At 36.4% G+C, this 21,953-nt stretch overlaps 1 protein-coding gene across 5 annotated transcripts in view; it reads right to left on the reverse strand.

Moving 5' to 3' along the window:
- tnk2b (tyrosine kinase, non-receptor, 2b) overlaps positions 1–21,953 on the reverse strand; it is a 155,572-nt gene that overhangs the window by 2,542 nt on the left and 131,077 nt on the right. For 4 of the 5 annotated variants that reach the window (XM_026206353.1, XM_026206350.1, XM_026206348.1 and 1 more), the window contains 3 exons: positions 17,074–18,467; positions 12,460–12,555; positions 12,123–12,250 (listed from right to left, as the gene is read on the reverse strand). In XM_026206353.1, the coding sequence (XP_026062138.1) occupies positions 12,123–12,250; positions 12,460–12,555; positions 17,074–18,467 (1,618 nt within the window). Of the gene's footprint in view, positions 1–12,118; positions 12,251–12,459; positions 12,556–17,073; positions 18,468–21,953 lie in introns of those variants that run through there. The other variant, XM_026206352.1, reaches the window with a different exon arrangement.

Below are 21,953 nucleotides of genomic sequence, written 5' to 3' on the forward strand. Positions count from 1 at the left end.
TAATCTTGTGTCCATTTGGTGCATTAACAAACAGTTTTAGACCGCTGCTGGAGTTAAACGCAACGTGTCCGGAGGGTGTGTGATACCGGTGAGTTCTCCTAAACTCAGCGCTGCTCTTTTATTTTAATTATATCATATCACATGCACAGAATTGTAAAGGTATTCACGGCAACCCGTCAAAATAAAAGTCAGATTTTATTTGAAGTCTATTGTTCAATGTACATATCCTACTACTAAAACAAAAATTAAACAAACATAAAAGAAATAATCACACATTTCTTCCATGTTTTAATTTTAATAGTAAATACCCTTTGTTTACAAAAAGGTTTGCTTAATTTTTGAGAAATTAAAAGATAAATTAAATGAATTTTTCATGCCTTGATTTGACAACAACACAAATGTAAATACACAAAGATTTTTTGAGGGGAAAAAAATCATTAGGCTTCTTTAAGAAAAAAAATGAAGTTTTGTGTGTATAATAATTAGACATGGTAAAACAGAATTTGGTAACAACAAAAAAATATGGCGAGAAAAAAAATTAAACATTTCATAGGGCCCAAACGTAATTTGTAAATGTATTTTTTGTTAAACTTTTATTAAACTGATGTGAAAATGTATAAGTTTCATGATTTTAATTAATTAGACTTGCTTTATGCTGAATAAACTTTAATTTAACTATTGGAAAGGAGTGGATAAAAATTTAAAGGAAAAAAACTGAATCCAGAAAAATTAAATAACAGAATTTGGAAGTAAATAAAATGTCATTGGGCCCTATTAGAACATTTACTATTACTATTATTATTATTAATATTATTATTATTATTATTACTTTTACTATTACTACTGCTACAAGTAGGGTTGGTTCAGTACAGTTTTTTATATGTAAATAAATCACTATTTTAGTTTTTGTTCAGTATCCATTTTAAAAACTATCAGGTGATCGTTATCGGCCAGTATGGTCCAACCTAGCTATCGGTATCGGCAAAATCCACTATCGGTCAACCTCTAATACCCACTCTGTCAAGAAAGAAACTCGTAGTCTTGAGCGCAAATGGATCAAAACTAACTTGGATGTTTGTTTTTTTAGAATGGGCTAGTTGCACAAGATGGTGCCGGTGAGCTTCAGCGACGCGAGTGTGTGCGTACTTATTTCCGGTCTTGCGACGCTCGCATTGACTGTAAGGGAAACTTACATACGAAACTTGGCTAGATGTATATAATTAATGATTTTCAAATTTAACAGCCAATAGTGGTATATCAAAAACATGGGGAAACATCCTCCCTATATTTGTGGAAATTCATCAAGCTACAACGCGGAGATTGCTTTATTCTTTTGTGTTGATTATGCGGATCAGCGTCAGGTCCAGGACAGGGTTTTCTTTTTTCAAACACAAACCTCTCAAATATGCGATACTTTTCATTTTCGAAGAGCTGGTTTTGTTCTGTTATGTAAGATAAATGTTTCTGACTGTCAAAAGACGCACAGATGTCTGATAAAGCATGTTTTATTAACTTTATTTGATAACATAATTTATAACTAACTGTACAATTAAACGTAATATAATTATGGTAGGTTTGCCTTAAATAAAAGATCGCTGTTTGCATTCATGTGTGTTTTTATCTGTTTATTTGTTTTGTGAAAGATCTACAGCATAAATCATTATCTGTATATGAGCAGCCATGTATATTTTTATTTTTTTGCATTAATTATCAGATTAAACCGATATTAAAATTAGTCACGTATTTTTTACTGTGTAAAATAATAAAATATGTTGTGAAAATAACGATGAAACAGACTGATGTATGTGTACAATTGAGAAATGGATACTTCTGAAGATAAATCGCAGCCCACATCTCACGAGGTAAATATTTAATATAAAAAATAATAATAATAATGCAAACATTTTCGAGAAATAAGTAATTTGTACATTTACATATTTGGTAAGATAAACATACATTAGCTGTGTATACAAACCATGAGTTCAACTTTCATTTCGTGAACAGTAGTGAACATTAGTGTATTTAATTCATTCACCGGACCCAAACATTCACAAGTTTCAAATCCACAGGCTCAGTTAACATTTATAGTATAGTGATAATAGCAGTGTATATCTTATTTGCATATGAAGTGATATTATAAATCTCTGGTTCTCTGCACTTTAAGCACAATCGGAAATATTTACGGACACACTCACAAGACCGGAAATCCAAGATGGCGGAGATATGCAACTAGCCCATTGTGTGTACAGTATGTACAGCTATAGACAGGTTCTAAAAACTGCCAGGGCCGAGCATATCCACAAACTCATAGAAAATAACCAAAACAATCTAAGGTTTTTATTTAGCACAGTGGCTAAATTAACAAATAACCAGATGCCACCCAATCTAAATATTCCCTCACAATTAAATAGTAATGACTTTATGAATAGCTTCACTGATAAAATAGATTACATCAGAAATACAATAACAAATGTAGATTCTACAGATTCTAATACTTCAGTTTCATCCATCACACCCAAAGATAAACTGCAGTGCTTTACAACTACAGGACAGGAAGAGCAAAATAAACGTATCACTGTATCTAACCAAACAACGTTTATTACTGAAAGAGTTGTTATCTGTAGCAGAAGAACTGCTTCTCAATATTATTAACTTGTCGTTATCTTTAGATAATTGATATCAATAATAGACACTAAATCAGGTCATTACATCGTGCAATGTTTTCCACTAAAATTGCGTTATTTACAGGGGTTAGAGCAAAACAAAATCCTGAGCCTGAACTTTTTTAAGGGGGTTGAGGGTTGCGGGGTTGTCACATAAACAGGGTTATGTAGCAAACAAAAAAGACCATTATTTGATTATTTTCCTTGAAACTAACTAGTAACGTGTCTGCCACTGCCATTAGCTCATGAAAAGGCTTAGACTACAGATTATGGTGGGATATTTGAAACAGCAATTCCAAGAAAGTTTACTCATTACAATAAGGTGCAAACACATGTAACATTTAGGATGCTTTTGATATCAAGTTTCCTAGTTAGCTTTGTCCCTGACAGGGTAAAAAATGACCTACAATCTAAAACATGATATTTCTTAAACTGTTTGGTTCAAAAGAAAGATTGGTAAACTAAATACTAGGAAATGAATATAAAATAGTAAATATACAAAGACAGTTTACTACAGAAATCTACAGTTCAGAAAAAAAAAAACATTCAAATAGTCAAAGAACTAGTAACTTAAACAGGGGTCATACAGAAGATACCTCAAAATAAAATTCCAAGGACATGCACTACTTTTTTGGTTTTCAAGGACTAAAATCAGATCTTACTTATTGTAATTATCTTTCAATTTTTAATAAATAAACTAATAAAACAAAATGGCACACAAATAAAGTGCAGCACATGCAAAGAATGCAATGACTGTGGCAACTTCAACATTTGAAAGGATATTATGGCAAAGTTGGGGTGTGACAATGCACTTGGGTGAGACAAAATGCACATACTAGGTTCACTAGAACGAAGCAATACTTTTAAGAAATTTTCAAATGACAAAATATTTGTGCTTTAATGATCATTTGTTTTCTAATGATCATTTGGCTAATCAAGTAATCTACTGATTATTTTGACAAGTAAATAAGCTGATATTTTTTAGTAATACAAATAGAAATAAGTCAAAAACAGGCTTTAATATGACTATTTATATATAAAGTAACGATGAAGCAATAATAATTGGCCTCAAATAAAGTATCAAAACCAAGTACATGGTTTTACTGAACAACACTGTTAAATACACAATGTAATATTCCAATGCAGGTGCATCTCAATAAATTAAAATGTTGTGTAAACTCAAATTGTGAAACTTGTGTATCAAATAAATTCAATGCACACAGACTGAAGTAGTTTAAGTCTTTGGTTGTTTTAATTGTGATGATTCTGGCTCACATTTAACAAAAACCCACCAATTCACTATCTCAATAAATTAGAATATGGTGACATGCCAATCAGCCAAGCAACACAAAACACCTGCAAAGGTTTCCTGAGCCTTCAAAATGGTCTCTCAGTTTGGTTCACTAGGCTACACAATCATGGGGAAGACTGCTGATCTGACAGTTGTCCAGAAGAAAATCATTGACACACTTCACAAGGAGAGTAAATTGTAAGTTGTCTTCTTCCCACTCCCTTTCAGGCAGAATTCGATCCTCATATTTGAATACTGTATATTCTGTGTTTTTTTTTTTTTTTTACTATATTTGTCTACCTTGTACTTTTTGTGCCATTTCCTGGAATAAAAAAAAAAAAAAGTAAGCCACAAACATTAATCGCCAATGAAGCTGGCTGTTCACAGAGTTCTGTATCGAAACATGTTAACAGAAAGTTGAGTGGAAGGAAAAAGTGGGGAAGAAAAAGATGCACAACCAACCGAGAGAACCGCGCAGCCTTATGAGGATTGTCAAGCAAAATTGATTCAAGAATTTGAGTGAACTTTTTGAGTCCACAAGGAATGGACTGAGGCTGGGGTCAAGGCATACAGACGTGTCAAGCAATTTGTCTACAGTTGTCATACAGTTGTATGTTTTTGTTAAATGTGAGCCAAAATCATCGACTACTTCAGGCTGTGTGCACTGAATTTATTTAATACACAAGTTTCACAATTTAACTTGAATTACTGTAATAAATGAACTTTTCCACAACATTCTAATTTATTGAGATGCACCTGTAGATGTGTTTAGGAATCTTTAATATTAACTAGAATTAAAAGTTAGTGAACTAACTTTGATGTTGGCTTGGCCATCTTGGCCAAGGGGCAAAAGAGCCACAGTACTTGTGTGCCCAACATTCTTGAGTTGCCCCACTGCAAAAAATAAAAAATAATAATACCATAAAAAATACACCTGCAACAGTCTTTTTCCATGGTCCCTTGCTGTTTTCTTTTTTAATAAAAAGCCTAGGCTATGATAACAGCTACGACAGGGTTGTCTAGCGGAATGCGAAATAAGTCATGCAAAAACCATAATCTCCTAAATACCATTCAATTTAATGTTATTTTAATAGTACTGACAACATATTTTAAGTTATCACACTACTGAAAAATTAAAGAAGGGACAGTATATATAGTATACTTCGGTGAGTCAAGAGCTAAACAAAAAGTCCTGTTTCATTACAAAATACTGTAACTTTTATAAACGTTATACTATCACCACAAAATTTTAATTAATATTTATAAAAAAATAAATATTTCATAAACCTGAAACTTAAATATATTATTTCTATAGGCTATACAAAACAGAAAAGTAAAAAGACTAAATAATAAGGCTGAATAAGCTGATCTATAGCATGTTAAATGGTGGTTGCATGTCTATGAATGGTACACCCCTCTAAGCACACAGAAGTGGTTTGACCCAAGTCCTCAGCAGCCAATGACACTGACCTGTTCAAACTGATTTTTAAGGCATACTTCACGTGTATTTCATATGTATTTAACGTGTATTTAAAACGTGAAATACAAGTTAAATACACGCTGATTTTTCACGAGTAAACAACGCGTATTTAACGTGTATTTGACCCTCTTGGCCTTCCATACACATTAGAAGGGAGACGTGAAAAAAGGACATCGCGTACTTTATCACAGAATATTTGTTCGGCAGCACTTGTTTAGTTTAAAAGTAGACATGTCAAGCTTTCTATAGATATATCTCTCATGTCTCTTCGTTGAGTATTCATGGAGTTACAGTTCATTTTAATGACGTGTTTGTAAATGAAGATCAGCGCAGACAAGGTTGAAGACAGCACACCTTGTTTGTTATCTTTATTTTATAAGTGCACAAATTTTTGTTGTTATTATGTTTGTATCCAAAAAAAAGTAGACCCTTTACAGATTCGATTGATGTATTGCTCTTATCTGTACGATTAAAACTGAAAATGTAATTTAAGTAATTGTCAGGGTTATCAGCAGAAAATGACTCAAAACGCGTATATGCGTTAATCGACTCCAGAGTTAAAAGGCTGTCGTGACTTTTTTCCTTCCAGTATTCATAAGCTGTATCTCGCTGTCAAATTATATGTCATTTTGCACACATAAACATATCAAAAACACCTGAATTCTGCTCTTGTTGTGTTCTAATGGATTAGTGCTGTGATATTATTTTTGGAATCTCTTAAAAAATGCTGATGAAGTGCTCATTTCTCTCTCGTCTTTCTCTCTGTTCTTTGGTCAGAGACATAATTTATTAATGAGATAGCTGACCCGGTAATAATAACATATGTTGATTTAGGTTGTCAGTGGGAATGAAATGTGTAGCCTATTTATTTGTCTGATCTCGCCCTAAACGCGGCTGTCATGTGACTTTTTTTTTGTCAAATATTGCATTTTGCACACATACACGGCTCAAAAACCCCTGGATTTTTCTCTTAGTGTGTTCTAATGGGTGGATTGTGTGCATTCGCAGGAATATTTATTTTAAGAAGCTCTTAAAAAATATATATAAATGACTTTACCATGTTGTGACGATGGATAACAATTGATGTGAGGTTCAGCCTGACAGATAAAATCTCACAATTACATATAAACACTCATTTTCATGTGTATAATATATTCTTCTAATTGTTTTGTGCCGTTTCGCTGCAGTGTTTTAATGTGACAGGCTGTAATTCTCTTCAAGTGTTCAGAGAAATACATCGCGAGCTCGCGGGCAGTTGCGCTGCCGCGAATATATCATGTTATTACTTTAAACAGTTCAGAAACATCTGAATTTAGCTCTTGGTGTGTTCTAACGTGTGGATTGCGTGCAATCGCCGTTTTAAAAGGTCTTAAATAAGAATGAATTCGCTCGTTGTGAGCTCCGTGGAGACAGCAGCAGTGATTCTTCTCTCATCTATCTGACTGCTCTCTGCCCAGAAATCAATTATTAATGAGCCCTGACCCCTGTTATAATCAGATATGTTGGTTTAGCTTGTCAGTTTGAGGGAAATTGTATTATTTACTTGGTATTTTTAACCGGTTTAAAAGTGAAACGAAACCCGGCCGACTCCTCCCTTAATCTCGGGTATTGCAACTAGGGGCGCAATTTTTCTCAGATAATGTAAGTCTATGGGTAATGTTTTTGACATTTAAAAATTAATAAAAAAAAACTTTAAGTCTGATCCGTCTGAAAAGATATAGCAACCAGCACCGCTCTATCCCGCAGGTGTCTGCCGAGTTTGGGGCTTGTGGCTTTAAAGCCCTAGGAGGAGTAGCGTTCAGAATTTCTGTCAGAAAAATAATAATAAGAAAAAGAAGAAGTTTAAATAGCATAACAGTATGTTGGCTTGTTGCCAAGCCAACATAATAACAATAGAAGAGCAAGGCATTTTATGGACTACAGCTTTGTGAACCTAGGAGAGAAGGTAATTCTGACTGCTATGAAAATCTGGTGCTTCTGATCAGCTTCCGTAAGTATGTTTTGTTATTAGTTTAAGTATTTGCTATTGAATGTTCAAATGCAGAGTTTTGTGCATCGTGTGTGTGTGTGTGTGTGTGTGTGTATGTGTGTGTGTGAGAGAGAGAGCGAGAGAGAGAGAGAGAGAGAGAGAGAGACAGGGTCACACAGTGGAGTCAGCTGTCTTAACCGTCCGTGGCTTGTGTACTACAAACATATACAAGCTTCATCACTGTGTCTGTCACACCACTAAGTTCCCCTTTCGGGCTTGAACTGATGGTAAAACTAAGGACATTATTAACTGTCTTTACATTTATTTTGAAAGATGAAGCGTGTAATTATGGAAAGTCGCATTACATTTCCGATGGGTGCTTGCGATGTTTGGCCAATCACAATGGACTGGTTCAGTTGGCCATTCAGAGCAGACTGCCCATGTCTGAAGGAGGGACTTTGTAGAAAACTACACGTTTGAGAGAGGTGGGGCATAGAAGACCTACAATAATGTGTAGTATTTGAAAATAATTAGTGTTTTTTTTTTTTTTTTTTACATTAGACCATGTCAACATTTTCTGTTACACCAAATACACAAAATAATGCTCTTTTAAAAAGCATCATATGACCACTTTAAATGTTTAACCTAGACATCTGTGCAGAGAGTGGAAGCTGAAGCTGGCTCTGCAGGACATGGAGACACCAGCGTGATCACTTGCATTTTTTTCCTAATAGTGGAAACAACTTAATATGCAGTCATTTTTGCTTATAAAGGTAAGAGTAATACCTCATTCTAAACTGTAAAGGGGCTAGTTTTATTTTTTTGTGCACTCACACAATATCGACAAAACATTGTGCTTTTATAAAAAAATTGCCTCAAAAAAAAAATAATAATAATAATTAAAATAAAAAAATATATATATATATATATATATATATACACACACACACACACACACACACACACACACACAGTTCTCCATAAGTATTGGAACAGTAAAGGCAAAATTGCTTTCTCAGCTGCCAGAGGCAAATGTCAGAAGATCTAGCCGAGGTGAGGCTGCTCTCGTCGGATACATGATGACGGATCTCCGAGATCGGCGAAACACATTTTTTAAATAGACGCTGTCATTATAAATAAACTGCATATTTGAGTTTAAAACAACTACATTCTCGCCTGAAATACTTTAAAAACTACATTTCATGACACAATAACAGTAATATTTTGAAAATTATCCGAATAAAAATGGCGGTTGAAAATGCTGCGTGAACTCAGCTGGCAGAAGCCCCCCCATGACGCGAATTCGCGTCTGTTGTGAAGTTAATTTCACGCGCAAATGAAGCGAATGATCTCAAAATGGTCAAGCGGCAAACTAGACGCGGTAGACGCGAATTTGACGCTCTATTCGCGTTTGGTGCGAACACAGAATTACAGTACAGACATATACTGGTGTGCATTAGAGCCTTTAATTATCGTTCTGTATCAATGAGCTGCTTACTGACACACACTCATATCCGAAATCGCGCAGCTCACACATCCAGGAAAAATAAACTTGTCAACGCTGCCCCACGACTTTTACACTACATTATATTTTCCAGCGATAAAATAAATCGCTGTTTTTAAGTAAACTCACTCTAAGAAGATAAACACGCAGACGAAAAACACGCAACTTCAATTTCCATTTCTCTCTCTCTCTCTCGAATAGGCATTATTTGAGAAAATGGTTTAGCGATTTCTAATTATTGGGGGCATTAGCCCTCATCAATGTCTATGGCAGTTATCGCCCTGATCAGACATATGCTGTGGCACTATCACGCAGTCTGTAATGATATGACGTTAGCAAATATTGTGATTTTTTTGCAAACATTTCTTTGAGTAACATGACCGTTAATATGAACTCACAATTGAATGTAACAAAACAAATGATTACTCTTCGTCAAAATCTTTATTTATGCCAAAAAGCTCACATTTATGTGTCTTTTTGTTCACTGTAGCAGCCATGTTTCCGAGATAATTCATACCCCTTCATCTGAAGTGTGGTCCCATAAAATCTTTGTTTGAAGGGCTATCTGGCCCTTCCCTTACCCCTACCCCTCCAACCAAAAGAGAATCAAGACACCCCTACCCCTTCGTTTCACGCGTTTACATGAAGGGGTAGGGTGTCTCGATTCTCGAAAGGGGAAGGGCTAAGGGGTAAAATTGGAATTGGGCCTTAATGGCATGGCTGATTCAGTCAACAGAAATACGGGACACACACAGGCCTATGATAACAGCTGAAATGTTTGCAGGGCAAATCAGTCAGTCTGAGCGCTCATGGTACTCACAGTGCATACAGCCATATACCTGCAGGCGACACGGACTCGGATCGTGGTAATAAACACAGCAACCGTTCATGTGTCAGCGCTGTTCTAGGTTTTGTTATTTAGAGACTCTTCAGTCTAATTGGTTTCCTTTTTTTTTTTTTTAATCTAATTCTAACTCATGAGCAAATATGCATTTATGAATGTTAATTGTATAAGGAAATATTATTGTCTTAAAATCATGAATTGACATTTAAATACTCATCAAAAAAAATCATGATAGTATTTTTTGCCCAAATTGCACAGCCCTACTGTTATTCTAGCAGTAGGGGGACCAATGGAGACAAACTCAGCCTGTTCTGCATTAACCCTCTGGAGTCTAAGGGTATTTTTGGGGCCTTGAGAAGTTTTGTCATGCCCTGACATTTGTGCTTTTTTCAGTTTCTTATAAATATCTAAATGGGTAAAGTCTAATATCACTGTAATCAGCACAAACTGGGCTATAATAATATGTGAAATGCATGCATGTACATGATTGTATTTTTGAGAAAAAAAATGTTATGCATGGTTAGTGAAAAACTAAAAATGTTAAATCACTTGAATAAGGCAATAAAACACATACATAAAATTGGTTGCCGGAAAAGTTGAGAACTGGAGCTTGTAGCCTAGAATTTTTCTTTCTGAATGATGTGAAAATCATCTTGTTCACTCACTCACAGAAAACAATATATTGATTTAAATTTTCTAAAACACTTTTTGTTGGTAAAAGTCATATGCGAGTAGGCGTCAACTATCATGAATATCATTGTGATTTACACCTGAGAAGACAAAGGCCTGCATAATGAGCTGCATAATGAGCCTCCCATTCAACTGTGCCACTGTGAGGGAGGACTTACAAGAAAGAATGTGAGAACAAAATAAAAGTATATAATTTTATGTTTGTAGTTTATTAAGAATATATTTAATTATCCCACAACATAATTTAATATCCACTTGGGGGAGCAGTTAAACAGTTTATTAGGAACAATCAAAGCTGACTTTCAAATTTTTTGGCATCCTTTCTCTAGTCACACAATCCTTCAGAAATCCTTTTAACAATCTTATTTTCTACCAAATAAACCCCATTTATTATCATCATTATTATTATTATTATTATTATTAATGTTGAAAAGAGCTGATAATATTTTTCAGTTTTTTTTAGGGGGAATAAATCGAAAGAACTGCATTGTTTTTACATTTGTTAGAGTTATCTCTATTTGTCACATTTATATTATTTACATCAAGCTTTTGAATGGTATAGTATTGTATATTGTTATTGAAACTTCATAATGTTTCACTTGATTATACATTTAGTCAGGAATTATAGTTTGGAAAAAGTATTTGGAAAAAGTCTAACTAGTAAAATGTTTACACGTTATGTGAAAACTAGTACAAATAAATAAAAAGAGACTTACTCATGTTTATGATCTCTGCTGAATAAAGTGCTTCATTCTTTTTTCTGAGGAAATCCATTTCTCAAATCCTCAACCACATCACATCTTTTTGGGGTGAATTATGTCTTAGTCCTCTCATCGCGAAGCAAACAGTAAAATAAAATAAAAACTTGAAGAATAGTCTTGCTGCTTTTTCTTCTGTGTGGGCGTATTCAAGCCGCGCGCTTCATTTTGAATCTGAAAAGCGCGTTAAGCGCGGGGGCGTGGTCACATTAGATATAATGAGCGGAGATATGAAAAACAGACATTGCGTTGTTTTCATATGGATTACTTTATCTCAGAATATTTGTTTTCGGCAGCACTTGTTTAGTTTAAAAGTAGACATTCCAGGCTTTCTATAGATATCTCTCTCATGTCTCTTCGTTGAGTATTCACGGAGTTACAGTTCATTTTAATGAAATGTTTGTACATGACGATCAGCGGAGACAAAGACTGTAGACAGCGCACCTTGTTTGTTATATTTATTTTATGAGTGCACAAAGGTTTTTTGTTATTATGTCTGTATCCAAAAAAAACTACACCCTTTACAGATTCGATTGATGTATTGCTCTTATCTGTACGATTAAAACTGAGAGTGTAATTTAAGTTCTTTTCGGGGTTATCAGGTGAAAATGACTCAAAACGCATATATGCGTTAATCGACTCGAAAGGGTTAAACTAGAACTGTAACATTTGGAATCAAAAACGTAGAACTTGGAACTGAGAACAATATAAAACACAGCTTGAGTAGGTTGAAAATTAAAGAGTAATTAAAAATAATAATAATAACAATAATTTACATTATTTGTATTTTATTTACTTTTTTATAATACATATTCTTGGTGTCTTCAGTTTTATGATTCAGTTTTATGATTTTATGTGTCCTCCGTGTTTTCAGAATTCAATACTAAGGCCTGCAGTGTAAACATAGTTAAAGATCACCCTACCTCAGCTTCACTGAGCCATAGGAATCTAACAGTTGTGTGCTGGCTAACTCCAGATTCCAGTCACACATCTCCAGAATCTTATGACACTCCACCCTTGTCTTCAGCCCCAGGCAGAAGAGCTGCTCCACCTGGGCACCAAAAGAAGGGAAAATTAATAAAAGTAATTTAACTCATCAGGTCCACCAAGAACATTATGGACACACTTCAAGTCCCTGTATAATTAATGTGCTAAAAACAGAAGAATAAGATTTACAATGTATTTGTGTGTCTGATTACTTATTACAATTAGATTACCCCTAAACAGCCAGTGAATTATGATTACTGTGGTGACAATTACCTTTAAGTAGTGTACAGCCTTCTGTACATTCCAGCTGTGATTCTGTAAAGCCGTCTGACATTCTTCAATCGTTACTCCATGCACAGCCTCCTGCACCTAAATAGGGCAAATCCAATAACTATAAATCTATAGATGGACTTGAAGGAGTGGCTTTGGAATAATCAGAGATAGTGAGTTCTGCAGTGCAAATCAACAGTGTATTTAGCTTTTGATGTGACTGAATCAAGATAAAGTCTGTACAGGTATGCAAATACAATAACACTGTATATAGCCTCTTCCTAAATATAATTGTCATTATCTTCTGCCATATTGGATACATTTTCCCATGGAACTTATTACTATAAAATCAGGAATCATCTTCACCCAAAATGATTGTTTAGATCAAGCAAGTAAGCCTTCATAATGGAAAGTTTCTGCCCTTAATGGAGTTATCCATGTAGAAAAGGTAGGTTTTGGAAAAGTACTCTACTTTTGTAACCTCGGTTCCCTGAGATACGGGGGATACAGCATTAAATGCTTAAGGAAAAAAAAAACTCCTCTTCCTCTGAGGACTGAAGACTGAAGATTCAATCACGCAGTGTAACTGCACGCACATTGTTTCGTGCAGAGATTATTTAACAAACCAATGGCTTTGCAGTAGTACTGCACGAGCCAACGGCGGTGAAGCCCGCCAGAATGGGCAGGCCTATCTGGCTATATAAGCGGGCATTTGGCCATAGGATCTAAGGTCAATTTGACATAAGCGATGACACGGAGTCATTCAGTACTCATTCCTGTATTTCAGGGAACCGATTATGAAAGTAACTGAGTACTAAAGCTCCACGATTTATTGTTAAAAGATCACAATCTTGATTGGGACACCCACATGATGACAACAATTCCCACGAGTCTATTAAACCTTTGAAAAAGGATCATTCAAATCTATGTTTGCACTGCCATTGACACAGAGAGACTAGTTAACATGTTTTGTAAAGAAATATCATCTTCACAAACTGTCTTTTCAACTACACAGTATTATTTCTGTCTTACAGTCATTCAAATTATCACAGAAATACTGGGGTAAAGTTTATAGTTCAGATATAAACTCATGTCTACAGCAGCAATCAAAATAGAGCAGATCACCTTTTGAAGGTAACTGCAGTTCAAATAACGTTTGTGTAGATTGCATTGTTTCACCACTAGGTGGATACAAGTGACATAAAAACGTATTTATCAATGAATTAATTATTCATTTAAGAGTATCATTCAAAAACGCTGATTCAACCAGTAATTACATTTTTGAACATTTGAAATCATTAATTCAAACAACTTTTTCATCATTTTAATATTAAAAATGGGTGTATTAAATGTATTATATATACACAACCAGTAAAATATAAAACCAGTTTTTGAACCCTAAGATGTGTAATGCTTTTAAAGAAGTCTCAATTATTGGATCCAAAGTATAGCAAAAACAGAAAAATTGTGAATTATTTTTACAATTTAAAATAACCGCTTTCTATTTGAATGTATTTTAAAATGCTAATGTATAATAAAATGTAATTTATTCCTGTGATTTCAAAGCTACATTTTAAGAATCATTACTCCAGTCTTCAGTGTCACATTATCCTTCAGAAATCATTGTAATATGATGATTTGCTGTACATGAAAACATTTATTATTATTATGTTGAAAACAGTTGAGTAGATTTTTTCAGGTTTCTTTGACAAAGTTCAGAAGAACAGCATTTATGTAAAATAGAAATATTTTGTAATATATGTCTTTATCGTCACTTTTGATAAATTTAAAGGATCCTTGCTAAATAAAAGTATTAATTTATATGATCCCCCATCCCCACACTTTTCTGAAGGATCGTATGACTCTGAATAGAGGGAGTGATGCTGAAAATTCAGCATTGATCACAGGAATAAATTACATTTTAAAAATATATTCCAATAGAAATATATATATATATATATATATACAGTACAGACCAAAAGTTTGGGCACACCTTCTCATTCAAAGAGTTTTCTTTATTTTCATTACTATGTAAAATTGTAGAGTCACACTGAAAGCCAACAAGTGTAAACAACAAGTAAACAAGTGTAAGTGAAAAGGGCCAACAAGTGCTCTCGGGGAACTCCCTCAAGACTGTTGGAAGACCATTTCAGGTGACTACCTCTTGAAGCTCATCAAGAGAATGCCAAGAGTGTGCAAAGCAGTAATCAAAGCAAAAGGTGGGTAAGTCTTTGAGAAGGGGTTTATCAAGCCAGGTAATGCATTAGAAAAGGGGATCATCTCCTGTTTCCAAAATGCATCACAAAGTGCTTGAAAAAGCTGTAAACTAATTCCACATTGCACAAGGTGCAAACAACCTTACGCCTGTTTCATACATACTCCGTCTGCAGTGCGTATGCGTTGCATATTTTTTTACGCACCCATGTTGACGAATTTCAGTTGCGTTCCAGGAGCGTTGTGTCTGCAGCAGTGCAGCGATCGTTTACGTACCCAGTAGCGAACTGCAAACACGTCCTGTGTGAAAGCACATCGAGTCCGTGCTGCACCACATACGTAACGCACACGGACTGCAGACGGAGTATGTGTGAAACAGGCGTGAGCAGGGCCGTAGCTGGGGTCAGCGGGGCCCCGGTGTAGTTGTACCAGTGGGCCCTGTTTGAAATTGTTTCATTTGCATGTTCGTTTATTTTTATTTATTATTATTTACACAATGTTTAAGTTTTTTTCAAGTTTGTAGGTGTCAAGGTACAAAAACCAAACAATTAAATAATTAAATGTAAAATAGCACTGGGTAGTCTTCAATGTAAAAATGAAATATACAATCAAACCTACATTTATTCAGACACCTTCAACATTTCTCAAATTTTTACAGTTTTGCTATATATATATCAAAAATTAGATCTAGTGTCCGAATAATTTTTGGCTTGACTGTTAAAACTATACACATATATATATATATATATATATATATATATATATATACACAGTACAGACCAAAAGTTTGGACACCCCTTCTCATTCAAAGAGTTTTCTTTATTTTCATGACTATGAAAATTGTAGACTCACACTGAAAGCATCAAAACTATGAATTAACACATGTGGAATTATATATGGTATTATATACATAACAAAAAAGTGTGAAACAACTGAAAATATGTCATATTCTAGATTCTTCGAAGTAGCCACCTTTTGCTTTCATTACTGCTTTGCACACTCTTGGCATTCTCTTGATGAGCTTCAAGAGGTAGTCACCTGAAATGGTCTTCTAACAGTCTTGAAGGAGTTCCCCAAGAGATGCTTAGCACTTGTTGGCCCTTTTGCCGTCTGTCTGCGGTCCAGCTCACCCCTAAACCATCTCGTCTTTTTTTTTTTTTTAGATACTAATGGTGAAGCAATCAACACTCAGTGGCTTCTCTCTGTCCCAACAGAATGGTGTTTTCTAGTTTTGTCATGTGAGTAGAAGTGTTTTTGTACGTCATCATCGCGTCTACCTGTCTTTAAGTGTGCATACAGTCGTGAGTTTCTGCTGGATGTTGGCAGAAACGCATTTTTACATTTAAACTCTGCGCACACGGAACAGCTGCAGGATCACTGACTGCTCCGGAGGCCTATGCCATCATTGACCCCCACAACTGCATCTCGCACACAGCGGAGGTGCCACAAGCAGCGTGAGAGGAGGGGTAAGCGTGGAGGTGTCCAGGCTAGGCTAACGGCTTACCCACACAAGCCATCCATCCCCACCATCGTACTGGCTAACGTACGCTCTTTGGACAATGAAACTGGACTACATCCGATTACTACGTTCAACTCAAAGGACTGTAAGAGACTGTTTTGTTTTTGTGTTCACGGAAACATGGCTCAGCATCAGCATTCCAGACTGCGCTATTCAGCTTGACCAGCTGACGTGCTATCGAGCAGACAGAGCTTTCATTGCGGGAGGAAAAGCCCAGGGCAGAGGGCTTTGTGTTTACATCAGTGACGATGTTGATGTTGATGACGATCAATGCTGTTATTATCTGCAAACACTGCTCACCCCTGGTGGAGTTTATAATTATTAAGTGCCGGCCGTTCTATCTGCCAAGGGAATATACTGCTATACAGCTCGTTTCCGTTTACATTCCCCCGAACATCAACTACAACAGGAACGATGCACTAAATGAACTGTACCAGCACATCAGTGAGCAGCAGACAGCACACCCTGATGCTTTTCTCATCATAGCTGGGGATTTAAACCATGCTGACTTAAAGAGTGCATTTTATAATCACTGCACAAACCAATGGCTGTGTAGTCACACTGCGTCATTGAATAAGTCTTCAGTCCTCAGAGAAAAATGAGTTTTACCCCATAAGTGTCTACCAACTAGTACGAGTGAAGTATCAATAGAGAACTACGATAAGAATTATGGTTCGCCTGCATGCCACAATATAAATAAATTATAATTACTCTGGTCACAAAGCAAGTTCCTACAAATAAGACACCACAGTCAGCCCAAGCCACACTTGAATAATTCTGCCATAAAAAGTACATGAGAGCTTATATTGGAAACATACACAAGTTTCAAGAAAACAACCAGTAATAACATGGATCAGTTTAATATAAATCTCCAAATCTCTTACCAGTTTGACTTTGTCATGGTTGCTGGTGCTGTTAAATGAGCCACCAGGGCTTACTCGGCACAGGCTGAGAGAGTTCTTCAGCCCCCCTCTAAATCCAGAGCCCGTCAGACTGCTGTTGTTATTGGAGGAGAAATTGTACTTGAGTTCCCCTTGTTGATGAACCATGGGCTTGACAGTGGCTGTGTTTACCTGCTTCTTTTCCTCACCACTCTCTGCCTCTTTGAAGAACTTATCGAAGTGGTCAAGATATGGAGGCCTCTCAGGCAGGAGGTAGTAGTGCGTGTTGCTAACCTTCTTACCATCACGTACAATAGGCAGAATACAGGGCCCTTTGCCTGGCTCCTTATCTTTGCCCTGTGCCTGGATGACCTTGGGAGCAGCATATTTGGGATCGGAGGCAAAGCTCTGAGTGGTTGGCATTAGTTTAGCAGGTGAAGTGGAGAGGTAGGATGGGCCATAGATGGAAGAACCTGAGCAGAGGCTGCTGCGAGTCTGAGGGGAGCCCACGTGCGGACTTGGCGTGCGAGACCCTGTCTGAGAGAGGGGATCTCGAGGGGGAATCTGGGGTGGACGCTCCTTATCGTCCTCATTTCCAGAGATTGGAGAAAGCTCACCAGACCAGCGAGCATAATCGCCACCTGCACGTTTGACTGGACGGGGTGGTATGGGAATACGTGGTGGTATCTGTGGTTTGTCCTCAGAAAACGTTAAGACTATCTGGTGGTGTGGCTCCAGACTAGGGCTGGTACAGCTCACAGGTACATTGAGGTGCCTCATACACTCCTGCTGCAGCTCTTGGAAGATCTCAGCAGACTGAGAGAAGGTGCTGGCATTGCTCTGCCTACAGGGCAAAAATAAATTGTCTTCTACATGAGGCTTACACTCTCCAGTAGGAGTACAGGACATATGTGGAGAGCATAGTTCATCAGCTCCTCGTTCTGCACTGTTGATGGAGCTCACTTCAAAGTCATCCTCATCTTGTGCTACATCATCATAGGCTGGGGGTGGAGGGAGAGGCCGGGCATCCCAGTCCACCACAGGGGTAGGGTGAAGGGGGTGGGGAAGAGAGCGTGCGGGGCTCTGTGGAGGAGTTCTGTCTAAAATGTTCTCTGATTCAAGTGCCAGTTTAGCCAGGGTTGGGATCTGAAGCTCCACCACAGGAGAGGGTGAAGGTGTGGCCGATGGAAACTCTTCTCCAAAGTCTATAAGAGATACTTCTGTGGGAGTGCTGCCCCCTGGAGTCTGCACATTGTGTGTGGAGCAGTCACCTAATTTGGTAGCACAGACCCAGGCAGCTGGTTTGAGCTTAAGGCCCTTCTTCTTCAAAGATAGCGTCCGCCGAAGGCCTAATGAAGTTTGGTCCTCATCCTCTGAAACAGCATCGTAGGAAGATTCTAGTCAAATGATAAAAAAAAGGTAAACAAATGTTTGATGAAATGTCCGTTGAATGATATTTACTTTAATGACAGGAACTGTAAAACATAAGAAATATTTTGGGGGGTTTAAATATAAACCACTGAGCACACATTTATGGAAGCATATGGGTAGGAATATTCAATTTGGGATATAATATGCAAAATGACAATGCAATATGTAAAATAGCAATGCATTTCTGTATTTACATTTACATTTTCCAATACATTTGTGCAACGTTTGGTGCAAAATGAAAATGAAAATTAAGTTACATAATTTTCATTTGCCATTTAATACACCAGTTTTAATATGTAAAATGAATACTAATTTTAACACTTTATAAGTTGAAACATTCAAATGAAAATGTATTACAGAATGATTAGATATTCATAACATGTTCAAGCTAAAACTGTGGCAAAATTATCATTTAAATGCTATTTTTCTTAAATGCAATAACACTCACTTTCAAGACACTTACGATTGCATTTTCATTCAATGTTCCATAATGAATGTAGCAAAATACAATGTGCACATTGAAAATGCATTCCGAGCCGATCACGTGTCCGCCCCTCCCACCATGTCAATCACTGCGTGAACAAGGCGGGGCTTGCAGAAGGTCAAGAGAGTCAAATCTCAAGAAGAGGGTTCAAGTGAGAGAACATGGACAAGACAGTTGGACCGTGTACGTTTTAATCATTTCCGTTCATGGCTTCAATATTTCATTCGCACTTGTGGGCGGAGCTGAAACGCAGCTTTCATCTGATTGGTCGAATAGCTCCACCTTCAGCTCGGTCTTTTCAGCTCGGAATAAGAGTCAGTGCCAGTGAAGCACTGTAATGTCTGAAACCACCGCTCACTGTTAATTAGCATAATAATTGAATCAGATGTAGCTGGGCACATAATTCGTGCTGCCGTGACTTGCAAGTTAAATTATTTCTAGGTTATATTATTGTATAAATATTGTCACACTGATAAAAACGGTGCAAATAGTTCTGTCTCCTTGGATAACAGTGAAGTGGTAATAAATATAATTAAATTTATGAAATAAAATTAAATATGAATTTTTGGGAAGGTAAGTCTGGCAAATTAAATTAAATTATTTCTAGGTTATAGTATAGTATTGTATAAATATTGTCCTACTGATAAAAACAGTGCAAATAGTGCACGAGTCAGACGAGTCTGAAGATCTGAGCTGAATTTTTGTAACATTAAAGTTCTAGTCTATTGTCAATTACTCCCATAATAATTAATAATGATAATGTTACCCGTATTTTTCGGTATAAGTTGCATCAGTCCAAAAATATGTCATGACGAGGAAAAAAACATATATAAGTCGCACTGGACTATAAGTCGCATTTATTCAGAACCGAGAGAAAACATTACCGTCTACAGCCGCGAGAGGGTGCTCTGGGGTAGGCTACAGGAGCACTGAGCAGCATAGAGCTAATTTTATTATTTTTATTTCAGAAATGTAACTATATTAATTTTTACAATTATTTATTAATGTCAAACACACATACCTAGTGCCTTATGACTTAAAAGATGAGAGTGGTAAATGTTACAGACATGGAACTGTTCAGTCTATTATTGATTTTTATTTCCACTTCACTGTTATCCAAAGAGACAGAACTATTTGCACTGTATTTATCAGTGGGACAAAATTCATACAATACTACAACCTAGAAATAATTTGCAGGTCACAGCAGCACGAATTATGTGCCTAGCTACATCTGATTCAAATATTATGCTAATTAACAGTGAGCGGTGGTTTCAGACATTGCAGTGCTTCACTCGCACTGACTCTTATTCTGTCTGAAAGAATGAAAGGACCGAGCTGAAGGTTATGGAGGAATTATTGAGTCAGATTATAAACTAAAAGTCTAAAACTAAAATTTTTGATCATTTGATCCCAAATCATTTGACCCCAAATCCCCAATCCCCAATCCTAAATGGCTAAATGATTAAATGCCCAATCCTAAATACCGAATTCCAAATCCTAAATCCTAAATGGCTAAATGACCAAATGCCAAACCCTAAATAGAAAATGCCCTATCCTAAATACCAAATGCCCAATCCTAAATACCAAAAAAATGTTCGACTTGGACTTTAAGTTTCTAATTTAGATTTTTAGTTTTGTTTTAAGACTTTTAGTTTAAGATTTTTAGTTTATAATCTGACTCAATAATTCCTCCATAGAAGGTGGAGCGATTCGACCAATCAGATGAAAGCAGCATTTCAGCTCCGCCCACAAGTGAGAATGAAATATTGAAGCCATAAAACTAAATGATCAAAATGTACACGGACCGACTGTCTTGTCCATGTTCTCTCACTTGAATCCTCTTTCTTGAGATTTGAGTCTCTTGACCTTCTGCAAACCCCGCCTTGTTCACGCAGTGATTGACATGGTGGGAGGGGGCGGACACGTGATCGGCTCGGAATGCATTTTCAATGTGCACATTGAATTTTGCTACATTCATTGTGGGACATTGAATGAAAATGCAATCGTAAGTGTCTTGACTGTGAGTGGTAATGCATTTAAGAAAAATAGAAATTGAATGATAATTTTGACACAGTTTAAGCTTGAACATGTAACACTAATGAGCTGATGGTATTTCAGCCATCTGTTCCATATTAATGAATCCTGACTCTAACACATTCTCCACTCAAAGACCAGAACGTGAGTAAACAAGGACCTTCGTTGTTTACATAATTCACCATTTTGGGCGCCCTGAAGTCGGCCACATCCTGCCTTGAGTGACAGTTATTACACCTATTAAGAAATTCCAGAGTCACGTGGGCGAGCCTCAAAGGGGACATGAAAACCCCCACAGTTCATACACACATAAGCACACACACAAAAAGGAACCTTTCTTAAAGTTCTTTATCTTCGTCATTTTATTAATATGTATTTTGAATGTTTGTGTATTGCATAAAAATGGTTAATCCTGGTTAAATGGTTATAATTTTACTAGCTTATAAATTGGAAATGTTTCTCCTCATTTTAAATTTCTCAAATAGAGTCATGTTTTCTGTAACCCCACTCCTGACCAGGTCGTAAAACTTTATGATCCCACTGGGAAACAGGACAGGAATGCTATCTCGTATATGCTATACGTAGTCTAAAAGTATATAGTTTTGTTTTTGTTGGTGCATTGAGATGTTTCCCATATAAATTGGGACTATCTGCAATTTATTAGCATGTGTTAATCTTTAAATGTGTGTAATTCTGCATTTGAATGTAACTGTGTCTCTATCAGTTATATATGTACTGTTTGGTGTTTTTGGAATTGTCATGTTGTGACCCAACTATTCCCCTGTGTAAAATGTGTGTAAAATCTATTAATCTTGAATTACGAACTTGCTAGAATATCACTGATGAAATCTGATAAGCCCTAAATCATTAGGGTGGATGTTTCCACAGAGACAAAGGAACTTTTTCCCGCTTCAGATCGCGGACGTTCATTGGT

The sequence above is a fragment of the Carassius auratus genome, chromosome 27 (genome assembly GCF_003368295.1).
Source record: "Carassius auratus strain Wakin chromosome 27, ASM336829v1, whole genome shotgun sequence".
Taxonomy (NCBI): Eukaryota; Metazoa; Chordata; class Actinopteri; order Cypriniformes; family Cyprinidae; genus Carassius; species Carassius auratus.